The 19,039-nt window shown below is 37.4% G+C and overlaps 1 protein-coding gene across 10 annotated transcripts in view; it reads right to left on the bottom strand.

Annotated features, from left to right (window-relative positions):
- Positions 1-19,039, bottom strand: part of CTNNA3 (catenin alpha 3) — a 562,887-nt gene that overhangs the window by 98,068 nt on the left and 445,780 nt on the right. For all 10 annotated transcript variants that reach the window (XM_075109794.1, XM_075109793.1, XM_075109796.1 and 7 more), the window contains one exon: positions 5,437-5,588. In XM_075109794.1, coding sequence (XP_074965895.1) covers positions 5,437-5,588 — 152 coding nt within the window. The remainder of the gene's footprint in view (positions 1-5,436; positions 5,589-19,039) is intronic.

Below are 19,039 nucleotides of genomic sequence, written 5' to 3'. Positions count from 1 at the left end.
CTGGTTAAAAAAAGATGACAACATAGCAAGTACTAACTATATTTATATCAGAAGCCTAGTGCATTAGAGCGCAGAAGTGAAAATACGTGAGAAAGTCCCTGCTTGCTGCCAGGGAAGTTGACAAGGAGCTGAGAGAAGGAAAGGTGAGCTCTGACCTACTTAGGTCAGAAATGGCAAGAAACTGATGAAAGGTGCGTGTCCAACTAGCTTCCTAACTACAGAAGTTCTTTCTCTCATGCAATTGGTGTGGGAGAGGAAGAATGAAGAAAAAGGTGTTTAACAAACTTCCCAATATATATTTGCAATGAGTTAGCATCACTCATAAATTTCAGACTAACAACAATTAAGTTTACCAAGACTATATGAATTGTTCTTTGTCTTTCCTCCCCATAAGGTCTCAGGGCTCTCTCAAAAAAGCAAACAAGTATAAGACGGCAGTAAATGCCTTTTTTCTCCACTGCTTCCCTGCTTTGCTTTGTTTTCTCTAGCTTTCAAATAGAGATTCGATTCATGTGTGCTATTGCCTGCATCTGACAGGATCTAACTCATTCCTACTACAGAAGTAAAGACAGGTAGAAAACCCTGCATCTGTAGGATAACTCTGTCATTAATAAAAGCGAAGGTGGAATTTAAACTAGACAGTTATTAACTGGCTGAAAGAGAAACAGGATGATAGGAAGGTTTGCACCACTTGCTATCTTCCTTTCCAAGAAGTCCATGTTCTGAAAATTCCTGTAACTCTGCTGGATACAAGAGATCGAAGTCTGCTGTGATGTCTCTTACTGAGAGAAATAAAGTGTACTGAAGAGCTCACAAGCTCTGTTATGGATAAACCCTTAAATTTATTTAAAACAGAATGAAAAACGACCCAGAATTCAACAAAAGGAGGAAAAAGAAACCCATCCCAAGGGTATTCTGAAGTACCCAAAACATTTTAAAAAGGGTGATGCTGTAGACACCTGAATATATATCTAAGCTGAGGGGTTTTTTTTTGCCAAGTAAATTAAAACCCACAGAAAAAGACTATTAGCTAAAGAAACGGGAAGATAACTAATGGAACGGGGATGTAGTGATGATCTAGCTAAAATAAAAGTATCTAGGTATGACAGAAACCCCAAATTAATCCTTTGCCTCAGTTTTCAGGGGGAGCCGGGGGTGGAGATCATGTACAACATGGTGCAGAGAATGGCTGTTCAAAGGTAATAAAGGCACAATCTGCAAAAGAAACACTCAAAAAGCCTAACACCGTAAACACTGAGGGAACCTATAGTCTCCATCCCAGAATTCTGAAAGAAACAGCATATGGAAAACACACTCAGCAGTAAGGATTTTTAAGAAATGCATCACAATGACGCACTGTATCAGGCAAGAACTACAATCTCAATATAAATTTTCCACCTCTCACAAAATTAGGGAACACAGTTTCCTCCTCCACTGCTTCCATGAACATAAGAGTAGTAAAAGCATTTTGAATAGGGAATATGAACATTTTGCCCTCTTCTTCCTCTCTGGAAAACTCACTGTAGTTCACCTGTTTATCCTCCAATAAAAACAAAGAATTCCATGAAACTTTGACTTGGTGAATTCTCTTCCACTGTTCTTGGTGTATTTCTGCTAGGACTACTTTATTACTGCTTCAGCTATCAGTAGTTATTATTCATTTGAAATTACTACCACTTTCCACTGTGTTTAATATCCTAATGGGATATTATTAGCTGTTACTTCGATCCAGCTGTCTCATATTCTTCAACTAACTAAACTTTCATATAGAAGCTCCTTTTTATTAAAGAAGTTCTAGCATCAGTCTTAACATTATGCAACATTTAACACATATTCTCTCAAAAACTGTCAACCCGTTTCCTTTGACTTTTCAATTTACTTCCTGTGGCAGAATTCTTGTCTTTAAGTCTCCTCTCTACCCTAATCTATGTCTGTTACAGCAATGTTCTGATGAAAACACTATCCAGATAATGCACAAATGTTTCTTTGCAAAATCAAACTTCCAAAGCCTCTACAATTTAACAAAAATGAGATGCTTCAAGAGTCAAAAAAGGACTGAGGAATTTGGACACTAATAAGCACATGCAACTATATGCCCTGAATCAAATACCTGATGATTTCAAATCAACAGCTACCATTGGACGAATAAATCCTTGCAAGTGAAACAATGAAAAGCTTCTTAAGGGAAGCACCCTGCATTTCCAGAGGCATTTCTGTTACAGCCCATCAGTGCAGCACACCTTCCACTATTTAGTTGCTCACACGTGTTATTCACATTATACCTGCTGGAATGGAATGAATGTTTTATGCATCTATGGTTAAGCTTGGATGTTGAAAAGAGTATTTGATAATTTGCATTAACAATAGTATTTCGCAGTGTTATACAGTTAGGAACTCTATTTTTAAAAAGATTCTCTCTGAGTAATTACATGCTTGAAATCCTTCCTTAGGAACTGACCTGGAGAGTTTCTGCTTTTACTTTGATGTTGAAAGATTGCCCCCCCGTGAATCAGTGTCCGTGTTCATTTACACTTCTCAATTATATTTTGATCAATAATTTCTTTCCCTGATTCAGTCTTGTGATCCCCTGGAATCAGCAACACACTGTTCTTTGGCACTGTATCAGTAAGCCCCTATAAGTGGGCCACGAAACACTTTTATTTCCTCACCTTGGCTGCTGTGGTAACAGCATACATCTGAATAACCACCAGATTTACTAAAGCTTCTAACAGGCAGATTGAAATGAAACTGGCATTGTCTGGGATGTATCTAATTAGGAATGCAAATACATCCTTACTCAATAATGAATGCCAGGGTTTCCTCAGCACTCTCTCGTGCTGGCAGTCGGTATCTCTAAGGGATGGTGGAGCACCTGACTATCATTTCACCAAACCTCAAAAAAACCTTCTTGTGACAGTGCCTGAGTAATAGTATCCATAAAGTAGAAAGCTGCAAGTCTCCTTTTTAATGAAATAATTTTTTTTCTTTTTTTTTTTTTTTTTTTGATCTCCTGAGCTTTTGTCAGGACTCGGCAACTGCTGGGCTGTTAAATACATTCAAATAGAGCTGAATACATTTCATGCCACATTGATTTCTATGGCAAATGCATACGTTGTTTAGGATAATGAGATGCTGGGTATAGATGGAGGCAGGCTCTTATACCATTGGTCATAACTTCTGCAATTCAGAGGAGGACAAGGAGTATCTGCTCTTTGTACCCAAGGCTTCAGGTACAGCCAACAAAGTAATTTCTGATACTTTGTTTTTTCTTGCCTTGTCAAATTGCACTTGTTAAGCCAAAGTGGAAGATGGCACTGACAGAAATCATCTTACTAACACTGCCCATTTATGACTTACAATTTTACAGATGGACTATGCACTTACTCAGTACAGGTATTCTGTGCACTTACTATGCGTTATGCATATGTACAGTCTCTTCACATGAAAGAATTCTCCCCTCATCCTTCAGAAAGAAGCACAGGGGATATAATATCCTTTTCTTCTTTGAGTGACTGTCCACATGCATACACACATCACAGAGGACTCGGAGTTTCCTGCGGAGCAGTGTCCGCGTCTTCGCAGAAACTGACTGAAGCTTTGTTACACTCCTCAGTGCATTTCCCCAAAATGAAAAATTCTGTAAAGGAATAGTCAGTCACGATCATCTGGAGTTCAAGCCCAAGCAGACTGGACACATAGAAGACTCTGATCTCACTGAAGAACAGACAGAAATAACTTTGTAATCTTAAAAAAGCAAGAGTCCCTGAGCCCCTAAGGGAAGGCAGGACAAGCAATCCATGCATTAAAAGAAGCTTAACAAATCCAGAAAAAAAAAGGAGATGCCCTAAGCAAAACTCTTAGCCTACCTTCACTGAAAAAGGAACTTATCAGAAGACCTAACATTGGATCGGCCTCAATCTGGTTTGTTTTGTGAGATAAACCCAACTCACATAAACTCCTCCTGCTATGGGCAAGATGGTTTATGTTTCAGGACCTCTCCAGTATATACACAGTTTCGTACTTGACAACTGCAATAAGGATGAGACTTTTGAAAGATTCTGCATGTTTGAATTCCTAATGGGACTGTTTAACTTACACACTGCAATATGTTAAGACTTACTAACATTTTCCATATTAGGATCACAGAATCGTAGAGGCTTAGGTTGGAAGGAACCTTTAGAGCCCATCTAGTCCAGCCCCCCTGCAGTGAGCAGGGACATCTTCAGCTAGATCAGGTTGCTCAGAGCCCCGTCCAGCCTGACCTGGAGCGTTTCCAGGGATGGGGCATCGACCACCTCCCTGGGAAACCTGTGCCAGCGTTTCACCACCCTCAGAGTAAAAACTGTCTTCCATATATCTAGTCTGAATCTACCCTCCTTTAGTTTAAAACCATTACCCCTTGTCCTGTCACAACAGGCCCTACAAAAAAGTCTGTCCCCATCTTTCCTATAGTCCCCCTTTAAGTACTGAAAGGCCGCAATAAGGTCTCTCCCCTGAGCCTTCTCCAGGATGAACAACCCCAACTCTCTCAGCCTGTCTTCATAGGAGAGGGGCTCCAGCCCTTGGATCACTTTTGTGGCCTCCTCTGGACCCGCTCCAACAGGTCCATGTCCTTTCTGTGTTGGGGGCTCCAGAGCTGGACACAGCACTGCAGGTGCAGAGCAGAGGGGCAGAATCCCCTCCCTCAACCTGCTGGCCAAACTAGTCTGTAATATGCTTTTATATTTATAAGAAGAGAGGAATCTATTTCTTAATTTCCTTTGAAAGCTGTATCTACATTTTCATTAATGTTTAGTTTTACTTAAAATTGCTGAACATACAGATATTGCATCTCAGTTATATAATTTGAAATGGGATTGAAGAGATTTGGGGGAAATTCTGCATCTGACAAAATTCTGTTTCCATTTTTAAAAATAAGCTGTTCTGAAGCATTTTCTTGAACTTCAGGAAAAACTCAGGGAAAAGTACATTGATTATGATTGTGTAAGAGTGACAGAAATCAGGCTGCTAAGTCTGCTGCTGTGAAGCTGACAAAACTTCAACAAGATATTATTAGGGTCACCTGAACATAGTCTCTGTTCCTCCACTCCACTAAATAAGGTTAAGGTTGAAGAACTACAAGCAGATTTGGGTTTGTAGCCACAACTGGGTAATTAATGAAGTGAATTAAGATCTTTATCAACCAAACAAATAAATATTTTTAAAGAACAAAACACATTTTTATGTAATACTTTGATCTGGTACTCAATGCAATTCTAGCCTTCTTGAGGTATAATCATGTGTGTTTCATTGTAATCCAAATTTCCCAGATCAATTCAATCCGAATAGGAACTTAGGGGCATTGTTCACATACACAGTTCTAAATTCCCCTGAAAATGCCCTGATGTCCCAAACTGTATTAGAAATTAATATTAAATGAATAAATAAAAAACTTACCCGAATCATCATGACTGAGCATCTGATGTTATGAATTGTATCATACACCTTCTTAGAAATGTCCACAAACTGGTTATCATCAAACAGATGCACTGTGTTCTTGCTTAAGCTCTCCAACGCAATCTTTACTTGACTAATGAACTCTGGAATCACTATTTTAAAAAGAAAACACGAACAAAATTCAGTGATCATAAAAAGGATAAACATGTAATTTTTCTTTCTGGCAAATTGCCCCACACTGATTAAAATTTTATTTAAAATAAAAGCAAGCATTATAGTAGTAACATGATTAGTTTTACGTGGGAACACATTTTTAAATAATAATTTTTTTTGTAAAAAGTGATAAAAATGCTTTTGGTGAGCATGTAAACCGTGGATGGTTATAGACTACAACAAGAAGAAGAAGGTTTTACATGTGGCTTAAAGTTGGAACTACTATTCAACAGACTCCTACTATTTCAGAATCTGCTTTCAGTCTGAATGGAGACAAAACTACCAAAAGACTGATGCTTATTCTCCAAATTAAGAAGTCCCGCAATTGTAACCTGGACTTACCATGGCAGTTTACCTTGTTTGATTGAAATAAGTTGTAAATTTTGAGTCAGTTTAATATTAACCTGTGCTTTACCCAGAATGTCCTGGGAATATTCCTCCGGTGCTGCATGGCCTTATTTTGCAAATTGACCCAGTACCACTATATCTCCCTTGATCCTTCACATCAATTTGATGCAAAGGAAACCCAATGCACAGAATACAGAGTGAAGAGAGAACGCAGCTGGAAAATCCATCACACACAGAAGGACCTCAAACAAGTACAGATCAAACTCATTTGCAGCAACTCATTTTCTGTCACTTGGAGACTGAAGAGACAGGAAAAATGGGAAGTATAGGGACAGAACTCAACTTCTGTAATATGTATGAGTAAAATACACATTGTGGTACTGAAGCTTTTTTCAGGCAATATGTTGGTTTCAAATGCAAATATAATATGGGTTCCATCCCTTCCTCCACAATTACATGCTGCATAATTCATAAATCCGTACCACATGAAAGCAACACTACCAATACCTTAAGTATGAATCATTTCAGGCAAATTTTGAAGTATATAATAATTTTTAATATAAACAAAGCTTCAGCTGAAGTCAACAGGTCTTCCAAATTATAAAACCTGGCAACATATACTTTACATATTAGGAAAGTTGCCACAATAATGCTTTTAACCCTAACTTTACATGGAGAAACCCACATAACTCTTGGAGACATTTAAATTAACTCTGAAACTACAGTAACTTGTCTTCAAGCTCAGCTGTTTCTCTCCAGAGTGCAGAACAGTTACTTCATGTGTCACTTCTCAGAAATAACAAACTTCAGCTAATTCAGGGGTAATGGGAAGGTTCATTTTCTTCTGTAAAATAGGTCTCCACAAGTGTGATACAAGTAGATGCCATTTAATTTGGAAAATAGGGTATTTCAAATTGTTTCTTTCCTCTTCAGATTATCACTTGAATTACCTTGCCTTCTGAAAAGGTCAGTAGGAAGAACAGATTTCTTAAGTGGTGTGGAAAAAAGACATGGTACATGTTTCATTAGCAAATTGAATAATTAGGGAGAGCAAACACCTATTTATTTAGTGCTTTTTCAAAAACTTTTTTTTTTTAAAGAAACACAAATATACAATTTCAGACCATTAAATCTTTTTTTGTTGTTAAACAAAGATCTCAGCCCCTAGACTATGAAAATAATTACAAGTGCGGCAATTTTGAACTAAACAGACACCTCATACATTTACATAAAACTAAACATTCAGCTCTTCACATCCATTGTGAAAATGCTGCAAGGGAGAATATAAGATACTTCCAGGAATTCAGGATTTCCATTGGAACAGTCAAAACCATGAGGTGTTTTCCAGAGCCTCCTACATCCTCGCTTCTCAGTTCATTGTACTTCATATACTTTCATTTGCAGTATTGTAAAGCACAAACTCTCTGCTTACCAGCAGCATTTTCAGTGCCTCTTAACTGCCCACAGCCCTCTTCTACAGGACAGGCTACTTCTTCCCCGTTACCTATTCAGGCTCCATCCTGCACTCCACCCTTATTCCATATGCTTATTAATGGCCTTTTTACAGCTCCTTCCGAGGCCAAACTCATTATCACAGTGCATTTGTTTGTGTGAATGAACACATCACTTATGAAAAAGGATTTTATGCAAATGTACCTTGTAGCTCGTATGCTGCTGCTGGAGTCAGTGCTACACCACAGACTGCACTTAATTTTGGAAATATGACCTCAGTGGCCTCCCTTTGAAAACATTTTTAAAATGGCTGATTCTCATCAATATATTTTTACACAGAGACATTAAAACACACGACTGTAATTCTGAAATATGTACATAACCATCTGCTAATGAAGTATAAAAATACACTTGGGCTATTACAAGGTTATCAAATGGTTTTTATTACTTGGTCATTTACCCTGTATCTGAATGTGTAACTCCCTCAGACCTAAGACTCCTTTCTTGACTGCATGTGATTTATTTAATTTTTGAGTTCCCAACCAAATGACCACTTAAAAAGAGGTTTTGGTGGATATATGGGTTCTTATCCATGGATCACTAGCATCAAAAATACGTGATGCATATACCATCAAATGGTTCAAGCATTGCTCTGCATTTGGTGGACTAGAATTATATTAATAATGTGCATCTTTACTGTACTCTGCTTTATTTTTGTAATCAACCTAAATATAGAGAAGTGGATGCAGGTAAAAATAGGTTGGACAAGACTGATTTTTTTTCAATTTTTCAAAAGCAAGGAAAAATTAAACAAGTTGTAAGATGAAAAATATCAAGTATTATTAGATTGTGATTTTAATACAAAAACATTCTTGAAGAAAATTTAAAATTTTTATTTTATTTTTTGCCTTTTTGTTTTCTCAACAAAAATTATGAGCTAATTTCAACATGAAGATCTGTAATCCTGCCTTTCCTGAGGGGAAGATGTGGAAATGAGGAGGATGTTTTGGAAAATAACAATACTGCTCATAATCATAATGTTGAAAGTCCCCAAACTAATATACGGATTTCATGCCTCCAAAACCAAATCCTGCACTCTTCCTAAAATTAAGCTTATTTATTTATTTTAAAATTCATCATGTCTTCCCTAATTACCCTCTAGTTTTAAATAAACAATACTATTTGTCTTTCTTTGCAGGTTACGTCGTCTTAGACCTCCAATACTTTTTGCTGGATTCTGTCACCTTCAACCAAAACTAACTAAAGAATCCTGTCTGTTGTTCGATAGCTGTCACCGCCCAGCTCTCAGTTCAGAGACTACTATATCAGTACATCACAATCACATTCAGTAATCACTTTATTCCAAATGGCAACTCTCTGACTGTTATTTTTTAGTAACAAAATCATCAGGACAAGAAGTTTTCAACTTTGCCAAAAGCCAGTGACAACAGGTGAAAACATGAGCCACTCTCACCTTTTAATGAAGTCGTGTTAAGTGATTAACATCACTTCGTCAGCGATCAAGGTAGCTTGATATTGAAAAAGCAACCATCTCCACAGCTAAAATGCCCACACATATGCAACACTCACCTAAAGAATGTCTTAACAAAATGAATACAATAAACATGAACAGACATGACCTAGAACTGATCAAAAAATAATTACTTTTTTTTCTTTTTTTATTTCAAAATGTTTATGATTTTTATTTTGGAAAAAAGAAACAAAAAAACCAACCAAACCCCATTCATTTATTTGACAATGGGGAAGAACACCTAAGAAGCATCTTAATAAAAACTGAAACACAGATTACATTTTTTTCATCATTCTGCCATCTCTGCAGGGCAATCCCCAGATCCCATCCCTTGTGCTTATGTTGGAATGATATAGGCAAGATATGGTTCTCCCTCTCAGTTCCTCTCAACTTAGAATGCCACAGTTTCCCAAAGGACGTCAAAGGAGAGCAGGTGTGGTGGGCTGCTGAATGCACATATGCACGATGTATCTCAAGAAAGATAATTTGTGGTACATAACCAGACTTCACCTTTAATGTTTATCTGTATGTATGAACATTGTGAGCAACTTACGGTATAGTGTAAATAGACTGGGAAAAGGTTCAAGAGTTCCCGCTAGAATGAAGACTGAAAAATTACTCTTTCAAAGGCAGCTTTGAAATGGAAATGAAAACACAGTGCCCAGATGAATGAATGAAGCTCTCTGTGGCAGACCTACAGATCCCAGCTACAGGTATACTCTGCAAGACTGCCACAGCTATTGCTTGAACTTAAGTTTAATGACCTTTCAAAAAAGGAGAAGTCTTTGTTGGGCAGTGAGCCATCTGGTGTGGCAGCTTCTGTACTCAAATCAAAGAGCCACAGGACTGTTTGGTAGGAGATATGAAAACTTGAGCAGCCCTCCTAAGAAGTTTTTCTTCTCAATATACAAAAATACAGAATACCCAGAGTGAATAAAAAGTTTCCACTAATGAAGCACTCAAAATAAAAATCACATGAAAGTTAGTACCTAAACTGAACCTCCAAGATCAAAGTGACTAAAGGCTGCAGGAGAACATAATGACATGACAATGTGATATAAGAATAGGAACCTCCATCTTCCACAATTAGCTGAAGTAATTGCTATGAAAAAGACCCTTTTTTTTTTTTTTTTTTTTTTTAAATGTGGGCAAGACTGAGTGAAAAATGGTTTTCCTCCTGAAGATAATAAAATCAGGGTTGGTTACTACTGGATTCTAACAGGAGGAAAAAGCCCCATGAGAACTTCCAAAAGCCCACCAGAACACATTCTAAAAAAGTAAGCAAAAGTCAAAAGCATGGTCGTGTAAGGCCTAAAAAGACGCTGAATGAACCTAATATGAAACTAGTATGATTACAGAAATAAACTGGATTTGCAGAGAGGCAAGGTAAAAGAGATGAGTTCAACCTAGACATATGCCAAGCCACATGTTTCAACCACTAAGCCTAATACTTTCTTTCAGCACACTATGTGTCTCTACTAATTAACCTCCACACAGCAAAGAACCACCCCACTAAAATCTCGAAAACCGTCAACCATTTAGGCAGTATCATGGCAAAAACCAGAGGCTCAGGTTGTGATAATGACCTCAGTTTGTTGCAAGATGATCTGAAATCACAGGAAGAGCTACAGGTCTCCAAACCAAGAGACAGAGCAAGTCCTGAGATCAAAACTATCTGGGTAATGCTGTAGCTCAAGGTACTAAAAAGGAACTGTCTTCTGTCCTCCAGAAGATACCTCTTGACAAAGAACAACTTGAATTAATATATTACCATTCCTAACCACAGGGCTAAGAGTGCAACTGACAACATTCCTTGGAAGAGACTTCTTTCAGAGAAGTAAAGCTGTCATTTGTTGATACTCAAGGTTAAGAAATTGATTTCAGGGCACCCACAAATCCTGCAGAACAGTCTTCAGATCATCGTTGTGTTATCTCCCCGTTTCTGTACATCAGCCTGAAGGAGCTTCAGTTGCCTACAACACCAGGAGGGCTCCTCAGAGCTAACCCAGTAATAGGTTAATCCTGAGTGCTCAATCTAGAGAGAGAAAATCTCAGTCTCAGGCATAAGCAATCATTAGAATCTCTATTTTTATGAAGAACTTCAGTGCTGCAGAGCAAACAGACCCCAGATTCCTACATTGTTGGTGCTTCTGGGGCAATTTTAAAACAAAGAAACTTCCAGAGTTACTCTAGAATAACATTTAAAGGTAAATTTGGCTGCCAAGGCTCTACAAGGGAGATGTAATCACAAGCAACAGGAACGGTAGTAAGACTATCACTGCTGGCAAGACCAAACCACCTAAAGAAGATGACTCTAAGCCTTCTAAAGATGAAGAGTAGATAGATGAACAGTAGATAGATGAAGGACTTCTTTATTTAATCATAAAATTAGATAGAGATTGAGTGGCTTGTAACATGAGAAGTCTGTGACACGGCAAACTAAAAGAGCACTAACCTACCTTAACAGCCTTCAGGGCAATGAAAAGATAGTGAACCCATGACAACAGGTTAGTATGTCATAGCTAGGGGTTTCCTACGAATGGAAGTATAGCTATATTATTTGAAGCCCAACTCACCTTATAAGAGCTAAGAAGTCCATTGTCAACACTGAAGTATATGGGTAGATATCTATCTACTTGTTCTACAAAGGCAGTAGAGTCTAGACTAACAGAAAGATCCAAAATAACCGGTTTATACCTTAGCTTTCCTGATGCACTTGTCATATCTCTAAAATCAGGCTATGACTGATCAGGAGAAAAGGAGGCTGAGGGGAGCCCTTATCACTCTCTACAACTACCTGAAAGGAGGGTGCAGTGAGGTGGGGGTTGGTCTCTTCTCTCAAGTTACTAGTGATAGGATGAGAGGGAACGGCCTCAAGCTGTGTCAGGGAGGTTTAGATTGGATTTTAGGAAAAAGTTACTTCACTGAAAGGGTTGTCAGTGATTGGACCAGGCTGCCCAGGGAAGTGGTTGAGTCACCATCCCTGGATGTGTTTAAAAGAGGTGTAGATGTGGTGCTTAGGGACATGGTTTAGTGGTGGAGTTGGCAGTGCTGGGTTAACAGTTGGACTCGATGATCTTAAGGGTATTTTCCAACAGAAATTATCCCATGATTCTGTATGTGATCTCTCATACTTTACACCCAAAAAAGAGCTAAAAAAAATGAACAAACAACCATGGAAGTGGTCCACAGGCATCTCCAAGTCTCCTATTTGAAAAATGAGCTCAAAATTATTCTAGGCACCAAGAGCTCATGAGAACTCATAGAAGTCAGAACCAGTGATCTTGTTACAGTTGTAGTTAACTCAAGGTACGGACACAAAGAATGCTGCTTGAAGTGATTTTCTCTTCTCTTCCAAGTGTCAAGGACCTAGAAGGTTCAACCAACTCTGGAAAGCCTCTTCAGGTGGCTATGTAAAAAATTACATTTTTTTCAGTCAGTATTCACATTATGTCTATTAAAAGTGACTGACATTTAAAGGAGAAAAAAAAAATCTGTTGACATTTTTGGTGGGCTTTAAAACTCCTGACCAGTATTACTTTCTGTGCTACTGCCCTTGAAATTTGCATTACTGTGTAACACATGCATTTTAGTACAACACATGTAACACAAAAAGGACATGACCCATACAAATACTAGATGACATTCAGAACACTGCGTTTGCACACTGCACATACACAGCATGATTCAGAACCCAAAGAATCATAGGAATTAGTACCATTTGCTTTCTCCTGCTAATAACCATGCATAGAAATTACTTTTTATGTGTCTGCCACATCTACCTCCAAAAACAGGGTGGTTTTGTACCCTGTCAACTGCTGATTAAATATTAAAGAATATTTAAATGTACATCTTATGTGTTATGCTTAATTCTAAATATAAAAACACCTCTTCAGAGTGAAGGCCTTTATTCACACATCAAGGTGCCATAGTGAAACAGTATGAAAGCATGGTGTGTGTAAGAACAGTTGTGAAAATAAAAATAAAAACACAAAAATATCAAAAAGCTTTTGGGAAAAAATGGTGTTGAGAAAAACAATTAAAAGAATAATACTAAAAACTGTTCAAAACCACAATCCTACATTTCTATTTAAAAAATTTATACCGTGTTCTTTGTTTTGTTATTTACTGTTTAAATTATCTTCAGCTGAACAATTTAAATTTCTATCCAAAATGTTCTCTAAACTAAAATGAGTTTATCCCAAAGGAGCATTAAATTTTACTCAAATTGCTGGACCACATTTGAATACCTTTTCATAGCCCATACAATAAATCCACTGATCATTGACTCTGATCCCACTTTTTAAATCTGCCTTCTACATCACAGTTTCTAAACACACCTAATGATATGAAATATATTGCATTTATATGAAATCAGTTATGGCAGAGCCAATTACCTCGTATCCTCCTAACATTTAATCATATTCTTGGATCACCAGCTCCTTTCAAAGCACAGTATTTTTATCATTATGAGGAAAACTCAAGGCATTTTGAACAATGGAAGAAAGATAGACCTTCAAAAAATGTTATATCTCTTTACAAAATACCCTGAAGAACTGAACTCAGTTTTTCTCCACTCTATCTTAAAAAGCACCTACTGAACTTTGAGAACCTGATCTCAAATCTACCCATGGCATGGGGGGCTCTTGCTTTGACCTCAGTAGGTCTGGGATGACACTGGGATGGATACTGGCCTTTGATTAGACCCCATATGTTGCAATATGTTAACTCACACTCTCCTACATACAGGAACGATATTGCCCATGAAAGCTGAAATGCCACTCCATTTATCAGAGTGAAAATTTAACATTTCCATTTCAGAGAAATGTACCTTTGATATTTTTAAGTTCTGTAGGTAAAAATCATCAGGAACTGTTGATTAGAAAAAGAAATCTATTCTTCTAACAGACAGCTAGTAGGTGGCAATTTTTCAACATTCTCCTGACTTCCCTATTTAAAGGAAGATGCTTATACAAACCTTATAAAGAAAAGAGTTACCATGTACACTTAAATCCTGACACCAAGTAAATGATACAGGAAAGCAGGAAGGGTATAGGCATACCTTCCATGCCTCAGGTTAACATTCCAAAAAAGCAAGAATGGCAAAGAAAGAAAAAAAAAAACAAACCACCACAAAAAAACCAACCACCAGACAAGAATAAAAGAAAAGTAGAAACAAAAGTAAAATTAAAATGAAGAAAAAAAACCTGTAAAGCAGCAGAGCTACAGTTACTCTTCCATCAGGAAAAAATAAATCTAGTTTTTTCTTGTCATGTGAGGTCATTACTTCTCTGTACACCTTTTCATTTTCCTCTATGCTCATCAGCATAGTCTGAGTTTAATTTTTTATTGCATTCATCTTATCTTGTTTAGCACTGAGAAAGCCAAACAGTAAAAGGAATAAATGCTTGAACTCTACCCTCCTGAGGATGCTTTTCAATACTATACCCTGGAATTGTACACTATGTTAGACTGAACTAATCTAGAATTTATTCACGGGAATGAAAGATTTGCTTTAAGGATGTCCTTCATCTTTCAGCAAGAAGTTCACATGAGTCCTCTTGTGGCAGCATAAACAGAGAGTTGTGGCAAGTGGTGTGTATCTCAAGTATTTTATTATCCCCATAATCTGATCACCTAGCGTGAAAGTCAGTGTGATGGGTATAGATTGTTTGCTTTCAGAGGATTTAAATAGTTTTCCAGTTGCAGGAATTCAACTAAAGTGAAGCATAAGCAAAGTTTGGTTGAAAAGATTAAAAACACAGCTACCACTTAAATGCAGGGTAATAGTAGAGTAAATAAGAAATCTAATTAGTAACTGCACAGTCTTTATTCCGTAATTCTTTACTTCATTTTACTCTGTGAGACCAAAGAATAGTTTGCACTTCTTGTGATTTAAAAATATGCATTTGCAAATTTATTCCGGAGTGGAATCTAAGAATTTCAGGTAGTAAGAACACTGTATATTCTGGTCACCCAATTTTACTGTTAAGCATTATGTCTAAATGTCATTTCAATCCAAAATGGTATACAAAGAACTAATAAATAAATCACACAAAAACCATCTGAACTAAGGCAACTGTGCTGGCCAAGGCACACATGCTGAAATACAAGTGCTCCTTCTGGCAGAAGCCTGAGTTACACCACCCAAGACATGCTACTTAGAATGGAATAAACTGTTTAATGACTGATGGAGACATCTTCATTAGATGTGTTCAAAGATACATTTAAATAATAATGGAATTACTGCAAAGATGATTCTGCACTCACTGCAAAAGGTTGAATTGAATAACATAAAGAGCTTTTTGAAATGCCAATCATTTAGGACTCTGTTACAAATCCACAGAATACAATGCTAATATGATCAAGCTGTTTCTAAATTTGATTTCACTGTGGTACAGACGCTTAACTTCAAGCCCGCATTTTTGTGGTACAAAGTTAAACTGGTGACATCTAATTATAAAACTGTATCAGATGACTTGCCAAGACATATGTATACATACATATATATGAAAGGAGTAGAAGAGCTTTGTGACTGTGTGCGTCACAATACATACACTCTGTGTATTATATACAATAATATATTATTATCCATATTTAATATTTTCTTGTAACAAGCTTATAGGTTATATTCAGGAAGGGGATTAACATTTTTGGAACTTCTAACACATGAAACACTTAGCCCATGCTCCTCTGCCAGTCTCAGTCCTATGCCAATATATGACAGGAAAGATCTCTCAATCACCCATTATGCTCCCCATTGTGTTATGTATACATAAGCTATGCTGAATATATGACAGCAGTTTTGTGGTATTACATCTTTATAGCTAATAAGGGTAAGACTTTTAAGAATTAACTGTCCTGAATATGAGAAATGATTGATAATGAGTGAGACCTAATTATTGGCAGTATTATTAATGAATGGCAATCCAGCAAATTCCTGTTCTTAAGTTTGAAAAGGCCCTAATTTGACCATCTTCTAAACACACTGATGATAGTGATTCAACTTCCTACCTGGAGAACATATAGATATTTTCATTTGCACCAACACAATCTAGATATATACAAAGTCACTGTTACTCGGTAAGACAGCAGACTGGACAGGTATGGGTACGGGTTAATTGCTTGTGACTTGGGAATCTGCGAGCCTCTGGACTTCCCCCTACTCAAGATCTCTCCCCACAGTCCTTGCTCAGCCTGGCAAATGCACATTAACACTGCAGCTTGGAATTAAGGCAGTGCCTGCAATTAAATCTCACAGTTCAAGACTCCAGTGGTGACTTAATACAGAGAAAGGTGGTTTGGATTTGAGGGTGTAGATGTATTTCCCTGTATGAGGTACGAAAGGCAGGTCACAGCATCCAAAAGAGCAGAAAGATACTTTCCGATCATATAAATAATGTTACCTTTTTTAAAGCTCTCTACCTACTGCATTTTGTTGCCATGCTCAAGGACAGAGTGACCATGAGATCTCAAAGGAGAAAGGCATTTCACCCTAGGTCATACTGGTGAAGAATTTCAGGTTGGGTTTTTTTTGTTTGTATTTCTTAGCAGACAGGGTGGACCATGTGGGCCTGACTTATCTCATCAGTTCCCTGCTATTGCAAGGCTTTATGTGCTGTGGAAATATCCACTCCCCCTGAACTCAGTTCGAAGTACACAACAGCATGACCGCCTTTAGTCTAACTGAAGTCACTGGGCTTAATTTAGAGGCATCTGCACTAAACAGAATGTCTTGTGATACACATAAGGTAAGACTAGTAAATACCTATGTCTGTATCTAAAAAACAAAGCATGGTTACTTTTCACAAGGTAATTTCATGGGGCACACACAGGCTTCAGTTTACCTTCAGTCCAACTGTGGACTACCATCAAACCTCCACATGTACATCTTCACTTCAGAACTAGTGGTTGTACAGCAGCATGTCAAAATTCAATGAACTGAAACGGTTGAAGACTTCGGTTTTTGGCTGCCAAGTTAGTTTTGAGGTGGCTCAGTACTTTAGTCCAACTTGCCAGCAGGGCTGGTAGTTGACCTGCTAGTACAGGTACAAGGAAGGTGGTAGGAAAAGGCAGATGGGGCGGGGGGGCACCACTGCTGTCAATACAATCAGCATTTAGAGCTATTTAAAATTACTTGTGAACTGCAGCCTCGATTTCTATGACTAGAATTTGTTACTGCAGATTTCTAAGAAAGTTTTCCTTCACTGGCTTTTTTATATCCAAGGCCAAAGCTGTGCCAGCAAGAGTAGGGAGCCGACTAACACATCAGGCAATTCCTAAAGGCTGCTGAGCAAATACTTCCAAATTTGGATAGTTCAACTGTACTAAATAGGACACAGGAAATGGCGTAGAAACCATTAAGAGAAAATGGAGATCTTCCTATGGGGGAGTCCCTTCAATTTATGTAAGAGAGACTATCTGAACAGAGTACAGCTTTTCAGCAACTTTAGTGGGGAAGAGAAATCCGGAGTTGAATTGGTTGTTTCTAGTGAATAAGCATTATGCTATGTACTATTTAAGCTAGAGAATAGTGTTAATTAGCAAAAAACCTAAACTAGTCAGACCTCTGTCAGTATTATTACATGCTGTTTTCTGTCAATTTTATGTTTAGTATGATAATTTCTATGAAACTTCAGGTAATAAGAATATGCTTAGCAAAGTATATAAAGGGAGATTTTGGGGTAAGCAAGACTATTTTAGTCTTTAAAAGGACTGACCTTTGAAAAGGTCATTTAAATTAAGATATTTAAAGTCATATAAGAGCATTCAAAAAGAATTACCTCTTTTGAACTAAAACAGAACACTTCCTAAAGCTGATATAGAGAGAAGTACTTAAAAGAAGACAGAATTCACTTCATGGCATAAATTCACGATTGTATTAGAGTCTACCCATTTGGGAAACAGGAACAATGAATATTTTCTAATTCCATGTAATGCTAGTTTTGGCTATGGTTTTATACATTAATATTGCCATGCCTTGTGTGGGTTTCCTCACATACTCACTTATGAATGCTGAGACTACCTGCAGACTGACAGTGTGCTTATTCTACATGTCTACTGCTACATGCCAGGAATTACTGGTTAGCATTGCTCTGGCCTATGGCCCTGAGCTTGTAACTCTTTAATGCACCTTCTCCTTTCCTTGAAGGCAAACCAAGCATCTTCAGAAGATCCCCAAAGCATCTGGCTTCATCCAGTAAAAAAGGAATTCCACAAAACAGTCTGTTGGTGGGTATGGTGGATTTGTTTGTAAACATACATATTGCAACACACCAGACACATTCCATATAAGCATTGTGTCTGTAAACACTATGATTTTTTTTTTAAATAAAAAATACTGCAAAATTTTTGGTTTTGCCTTTTGTCTGATAGATTACAATTTTTGAGTCTTAGAAAACTATTTTTGCTTATTTTCTTAAGTATGACTGTAACACTTTCTCTACCATTTTAAACTCCATCTCTCTAACTTTCTGTTCAACTGCATAAGCCTGCATGTACTCACATACACACTCTCCTATCTACCGAAGACAAAAAAAAGATTTGAGAGATATTACCATCTCTTTGTCTTATCGCTTGTGACTGGTAAAAAGAAGAATTAAATCTGTTCTGAATCAGTGGGAAGAGAGTTAACAGTCCACAAGAATGGAGGATAATCCGGAGGGATGTTAAGAACTCTTTAACTAACCTGTTTCTAGCACTTGATTCTGTTATCAAACAATATTAGTGCGATAGCAGGCTACTCTCACTAATTTTATGTCAGGACAGACAAAGCACACTCATTTTTTAATGCCTAGTATCTGATTTGATGTCCAATTTAAAACTGTTTTAGTGGGTGGGATGTGGCAAGTTACTGTTTTCATTTGGACGATAAGGAAGATGATTAATTAAATTTAAGCATGTAGAAGTACTGCGGAAGGCTAGCTAGAACAATAAAATCAATGGACAAACACTAAGTATCTGTCATTACATATCTCTAGTATCTCTGAGCTCTGCTTAGTGAAAAGTCACAGAAAACTAACCGCGTTTTTCAGTGGAAAGTTATATTCTCATCCTATA

The sequence above is a fragment of the Phalacrocorax aristotelis genome, chromosome 14 (assembly GCF_949628215.1).
Source record: "Phalacrocorax aristotelis chromosome 14, bGulAri2.1, whole genome shotgun sequence".
Lineage (NCBI taxonomy): Eukaryota > Metazoa > Chordata > Aves > Suliformes > Phalacrocoracidae > Phalacrocorax > Phalacrocorax aristotelis.
The sequence above is the reverse complement of the archived record's forward strand: the minus strand, read 5'-3'. Positions and strand labels throughout refer to the sequence as shown.